Raw genomic sequence first — 7,019 nt, 5'->3', positions numbered from 1 at the left:
TGATGCGGAACCGGGTGACCATTCTGGGTATTTAACCAGTTGGATTATTAGGGAGTGATACTTTTTTTTCAGTCTGAGCACTCCCTGCTGCTCCTGACTCACGAAGTTGGGCCCTAAAATATTAAACATTACTGGAACTGTCACCACAGAGAACTTGCTGCAGAGGAAACCTTGCTAACAAGTGTGTTTTCTTGACTAATGTGAACAGAAATGTATTAATGCTAGTTGTTTTCCTTTGTTTTCTGTATTGTGGTATGTACCCATATGTTAAGGATATATTTATACAGTAAAATGCTGAGCTGTGTGCTCTTAGTACACTAGTTCCGGTAGCAGGAGCAATGTTGCAGTGTTAATGTAATATTGTCTGGATTCATTTACCTTTTTTCTCGGGACCTCCTGTGTATGGCAGTGTACTGTCGGATAAGTAATAATCTCTATCCTGGAGAGCTTGCAGAATATATAGGGAAGATGGACAAAAGGTGGGAGAAGGGAAGTGCATTTCCATCTTCCAGGTAGAGCGCTAAAATGCAGAGAAGTAATTTGCGAAGGATGACAGAGCATCTGTGTTTAGAGCTGAGAGATTGGAGTTCAGTTCCCAGTTCTAACCAAAACATCTTGTAGGCTATTGCCTGTGTATTTTAATAGATCAGTTCTATACAGTAGGAATTTTAAGTGGGGGGGGGGGGAAATTCTGGTCCAGGAAATGGCCAATCATAATTAGAGACATGTCAAAGTGGATGAAAAATGTTTTTTTTGGTATGAAGATTTTGAAATCAGTGGGGAACTGAAAACCCTCAGCACCTTAGGAGGATGCCAGTCAAGTCTCTATTCTCCTTCATTTTGACTAAAACAGAAATGTAAAATTTGTTTGTTATTTAAATATATGAAGACTACTGAGGAGTGAAAGGAGAAAAGGACAGTTGATTGAATTTGTTTCACCATAAATCAGATTTCATTTGAAGCAAAGTTTAGAAGACAGACATATTGATTCTAAAGCTTAAGGTAATAAAAACTCATGCTGCTGTCCCAGGATTAAAGGTTAGCCAATCATGCTGGTTTTATTATATTAATTCAACAATGAAGTATTGTTTTAAAGCAGCTTGCTCACAAGCCATTTTGATAGGAATCCAAAGCATGTTTCAGAAACTGTCAACAGCATTCCACAGAAACACAATGGACGTTTGTTTTTAAAATTCAGTCAGCCACTTTCAAACAGTACTAATCCCATTAATTTAAAACAGGAAGATGGAATATCTTATATGTCAGAGATCCTTCTTGTCCATCTTAATTATATACAGAATAAAGCAGTTGTGATTTGAATGTGGCACATCATATTACTAGGCAGCATGTGGTGTATTACCCAACTGTTCATTCATGATTGCAATTGTTGGCATATCCTGTATCTATTTGACCTTAACAACCTGATAAGTTACCAAAAATTGAGTGTTGTCAGACAGTAAGTAAGTGCCTACCTATGAAAGAGTTTGAGGAACTTTCAAGCTGAAACAAATATATCCTTGAATAGGAATCTGAGTGCTGAGTCACATAAGTAATTTTCTTACGCAAATGCAGTTCTAGTTTGCACAAAAACTGAAATGTGGAGAAAGGAAAACAGACATGCTCGCATCTTTAAAGACCACTTTAGAACCTTGATATCTTTGTGCACAAAACTGGAAGTAAAATAGAACACTGTTACAGGTGTTTCGTGCAAGTTTCTGTTCTTGCAGGGGATGCTCAAGGTCACTTCTGATCATTAAAATGTTTGTTCATTCCTCATTCACAAGGTTAATGTCTTCTAGCAAAGATGATGGGTGATGATAAAAAGGGAAAACCAATTGCATTATAAAAGAATGTATTTTCTACTAGATGCTTGACTTTTTTGTGAAGATGGCTGTTGTTTTTAATTTTGTGAAGCACAGCTGCAGTTACTTCTATGATGCTATGAAATATTCAGTTAAATTAGAGGTCAGAGAAGTGTGTTTACGAACTGTACTTCTTGAAGTAAATAAGGAAATACTAAAATGAAATATCTTTTTATCTCTAAGTTTGGGGCTTTTTTGTTTTGTTATTTTCAAGTTACAGTTTTTAAAATCATTGATAGTCCCGGAATTTAATAAATTGTCTGATGTATGACATATGGTATTAATTATCCAGAGATTTTGTGAATAAAGAGAGCCTGGTGACTGGCTGAGCAGAACAGCTGTTCTAGACTGTTAATGCCTAGGATTAGGGTGAACGAGAGGGAAGCCGAGACAAGAATGGAGCTGGTTACGTTTCTTCTCTGCAAGGCTGATTAGTACCAAGAAGCTTGCCTGTCTGCCCATGTCATGATGTGGGTCTGGGTAGAGGAATACTACCAATAATAAATTCTGCTTCTGTAAGGATCACAAACAGTGAACAGTATGAAAGGTGTACCCAAAAGCTGCTTCTATGCTGCAGAGAGTTACGGTGGGGATGGGAATTTTGACAGTGTTGTCAGCAATACTGCTATACTGCTGGTAGCATGTGTAGGAGTCTTTAGAGCTCTGTGCCCCTTATGTCTTTAAGACTGGATCAACTAGAATTGCTTGTGGAGTCTCTGCCTTTGGTACGGCCCCAGTAGTTTAGCTGAGGTGGTTTTAAAGCCAACAGAAGTATTTTTCCATGAAACTTCCTGATGTCAGCAAAAGCCATCCACTGGGCACTGTGTATGTGTTAGATAGCTTGACATTTTTGCCAAGGATTAAGTAGTAAGTATTTTAATGGAGACTTCAACGTCCTTTTTCCTCTTTGCATGTCTGTTACAGGAAATGGTGTCTCTTACCTCCTTCCCTTCTGTCCTCTAACTATGCTTCTGCCTGAAGCAGGACAGCAGAGATGTTAGTATTATTTTCTGTATCCAGTATTAATATTCTCTTTTTCCACAGAATTGACCAAAAAATGTCTGGAGGCCAGAGCGGGTATGAACTATGTGAGGCCAAAGCCATCCTGAGTGAACTGAAGTCCATCAGAAAGGCGATAAGTTCAGGGGAGAGAGAAAAACAAGATTTAATGAAGGTATTTTGAACAGTTGACGTGAGTTTTGTGTGGATTTGTTTTAACATGAGTAACTTTCCTGATTATAAATACTTTGCATTTTATACTTTTTATGGGATTTTCAAAACTCTTTGAGCCAAACTAGTATTAAAATAAATTTTCAGATGCAGAAACTGAAGCCTGTGACTCTCCTAATTCAAAAAGCCACTATATGTCAGTCAGAGAATGTAGATTTCTGAACTTGTATGTAAGGTACAATGCAGATGTTACCTCTAAACCACAATTTAAAAATATTAAGTGGACAAAATTGAGATGCGTTTTTGACATGCATGACCATTTTCTAACTTGGTGAAAGTTTTCCAGATCTAAATTGCCCTATTTCCTTTTCTGAAAGATCTTTTTTTTTTTTTAATCAGCCAAGTATTTAAGTCAGACATAAGTTTAAAACAAACAAACAAACAAACAAAAAAAAACCCAAAAGAGAGACAAAACCACATGAATAGTTTTTTATATTGTCACAGGTGTTGGTCACCCTTAGTGTCGCCTACCAACTACTTCGTTAGAAGGATAGTTTGCTTAATATGAAGTAAACCCAGAATTTTTATATTGGAGCCTTTTATGTAAACATCTTTTGGAGATAAACTGGTATAAACACGGTAAAGTACAAAGGAACTTTAACACCACCTCCTTCTGTTTCCTGGACAGAGTCTTGCAAAGCTGAGAGAGAAATTCAATCTTGACCAGACCGTTGGGAAATCTGAACCAGACTTGAGTTCCAGCTCTGTAAACTCCCAGCTGTGTTTTTCTAGACAAACTCTGGATACAGGGTCTCAGACTGACATTTCTGGTGAGGTGAGCTTTTTTCCATTTTGTCAAATATAAAGAGAAATTGAATCAGAATGCTGCAGTTAATGGAATTGGAATGAAATGGTTGTTTACTGTTCCTGATAGATGTGTGTGTATATATACACATGTTTAAGAGAGAATTACTTGGAATCAGTTACCTGATTTTTTCCCCCTTAAATTTTAAGTCAAGATTCAGATGAACTTTATATATTTGGCATGAAGCATTTATGACAATTTGATTTAATCAAATAGTTCCAGTACAGTGAAGATCAGCATAAGTAGATAGTATTTTTTGCATCTGTCTATAGGATATGTTTCACCTTACAGAATTAATTCAATATGAAGATGTTTTTAATTTTCAGAAACAAGATCTCAGAATTTAAATGTGCAATTTAATTTCATGCGGCTGAAAAACTGTTAGTGGAACTACTTGTTCAGTGATTCATTAAAACCTTCTCTGTCTCACTGACAGTATATTTACATATACAGAAAGCTGTGCTTAATTTTGGTACCTTCTTTGAAGTTCTGTGAGCTAAGTTTATAAGGAAGAGACTGTACAAGGCTTTCCAAACAACTAAGCTTGTCTATGTTTTGTAGCAAATTTATTGAAGTCTTACTTTGAAATGCACTGACTTAGTTCTAAATTCTGAGTTCAGCAGAGTTCAAAGTAGGAGGTCAAAATTTTGGGTGCAATCACTGCAAGATTTTTTTGAAAATGCTCTTGCTCTGATGGAATATGGACAATTGGTAGTACAGTAGGTATAAACAGATGAACTGGATCAGAAGAAAACGGCACTGTTTTGTACATCTGAGTAGATTTCTAACTAGGCATTTAACAGCAAGTATGTGGCTGCAGATGGGTGTGGTTTTATTTTTTTAAGTCATCATTTTTCTAGCCTGTGCATAGGTTTTGTTAATTCATTTAACAGCTTTACACAGTAATAAGGCTAATATTTTTTTTCTTTTTTGCTCAACAGGTTGGAGCAAGTAGAAGATCACATTTAGCAGAGAAGGTCAGACTAAGTCTTCAATATGAAGAGGCAAAAAGAAGGTAAGAGGGTTAGTTGCTTTGTTAAGTTACAGTCTCGAGTAGGGAAGGTGTCTGATCTCTGCAGCACTTAAACATTGTGCTCGCAGTGACATCTAGTGGACGGCTCTCTGGAGGCACTGGGGGCATTACTGCAAAGTGTTTCTTTTCCTTCAGAATGCAAGCAGGCTTTCAGGAGCAGTCGGTGCTTCTGAACAGTAGGTTTTACATTTAATGCTAAGTTGAATGTGTTAAGAAAGAAAATGCAGACGGTGACAAATTAATGGCAGGTCCAGGATTAAGGGAAGAGAGTGAGCTGGCTTTCCACTGAAAGGGGTTGCCAGGTTATTTATGTCCATTATATCCTTCTTTGGGATCATCATTTCAGTTTACTATGCCACTGAAGGCTCTTCAGTTTTAGAGTTGCTTCGGACTTCCAGTGCAGATTTAGTAGGCTTAATTATGTCTTTTTTCCCTGGGACTTTGGATAATTTAAATACTTGTTATCACTATGAGGTTGGGCTTTTTTAATGGGTTTAACCTGAGGAGAAAAGAAATCGGGAACTTCTCCACTGATGAATGTGGAACGCCTTTCAAATAAAGTTCTGCAGTGGTTGCTCGTGAAAGCAGTGCCATTTTGATGAATTGCCACAGCACTGAAGGATGGGCATCAGAAAGCAGAACGTTCGGGGTTAGAATGACATGCCTTCTGGTGCACCAGAAGTGCTGCATAATACTGGGGGAAGATTTACTATTTAAAAAAAACAAAAAAAGTGTGTGTGGCATCTCTCTATTAATAATGTATTAATTATGTTATATTATTTTATAATACTTTTCACAAAATTAGGTGTCAGCTATTCAGAAACCTTATAGTTTTTGTTATGGAGGTGCTTCGTAATTTAAGGGGAGTAGAAACCTAAAAAGTTATCCCGCACCCAAGGTTCCTTTTTTACTATGAAGAACTAAACAAGGCAATAAAATAAAAAACCAGCACTTTTCCCCAGATGAAAACTGTGCCTAAAATGCCATTTAATCTGAGATTTAAGTGTTATTTCAGTTGGAATACTGTGGCATGGTCAATTAGAAAACTAGGAAAAGAAATTTGCAGCTTATAAATACAAAGTAAAGGCACAGTTAGTTTTTATGTTTTAAAGGCAGGAGGCTGCACAACCAACACTTTTTTTGCCTAATTTCAAATATATACCCTCCTCATACAGAGTAGTAGCTACCATCCTTGCCGGTAACAACAGTAATCCTTTATATCCTCATTACAGAGCATAAAACTTTATTATATAATCAGTGCATTCAACAAAGAGTGCTAAGGCTATTGTGTTTGTTTAGTATTGAACATGTATGATTTTGGCTCAGAATCATGTACATAATATTAACTGTCAGATGGTGTTTTAGGTGCAGATAGATGGCATTTTTTCTCAGGCGTAATTGATCCAAAACCACATCATCCTCTGTTTTGACTATGTCTTGATACCAAGAAGTCCCAGCATTATGTTTTCTCTCTCCTTTATAGGAATAAAAAAATTCCTGGCAGTAAGTTTACCACTTCTACCTTAAAAAGGTTAAAAAAAAAAAAAAAAAAAGAAGAAGAAAAAAAGTACAGTGTTCAGAGTATAGAGTACTGCAGCACAAGATCTTACTTTCTCACAAAGTAGCCAAGAACGTGGGTCGAAATTTCAGTAGCTCGTGTACTTACCTTTGCATAACAAAGCATTTGTTCTATATAACATTAGTGTGTTTCAAGGTTAAATTATCTCCTTTTAAATGGTATCTTTATTCAATTTTGTCTGAAAACTGCCCAGTAATGAATATTCTTTTAAGCTTTAAATAAGACAATCATATGCCTTGAAGACACCGTTAAAGTCTTTAAAGTGTTTGCACATACTGGTTTTATCAGTGACTACAAGGTGAACTTAATGAAGTGTACATATCTTGGAATAATGAAGATACATACCAGTTTGCACATAAAGTTCAGTACCTAATTACATCCCCCCCTAATTATTATGGCCATTGTAATCATCACTATAATTTAGTAAGTATTGACCACCTTTTCTGAAATATTAAATGTGCAAATTCTTAGTTGTTTTGTGTTAAAACAACTAAGAGAAAGAGAGGATCT

General features: G+C 36.3%; 1 protein-coding gene across 1 annotated transcript in view; it reads left to right on the top strand.

Moving 5' to 3' along the window:
- Positions 1-7,019, top strand: part of WWC2 (WW and C2 domain containing 2) — a 65,175-nt gene that overhangs the window by 20,518 nt on the left and 37,638 nt on the right. The window contains 3 exon segments of the mRNA XM_009330684.1: positions 2,907-3,036; positions 3,721-3,867; positions 4,839-4,912. Of these exon segments, the coding sequence (XP_009328959.1) occupies positions 2,907-3,036; positions 3,721-3,867; positions 4,839-4,912 (351 nt within the window).

This window comes from Pygoscelis adeliae, unplaced genomic scaffold, assembly GCF_000699105.1.
Source record: "Pygoscelis adeliae isolate BGI_AS28 unplaced genomic scaffold, ASM69910v1 Scaffold167, whole genome shotgun sequence".
NCBI lineage: Eukaryota > Metazoa > Chordata > Aves > Sphenisciformes > Spheniscidae > Pygoscelis > Pygoscelis adeliae.
The sequence above is the reverse complement of the archived record's forward strand: the minus strand, read 5'-3'. Positions and strand labels throughout refer to the sequence as shown.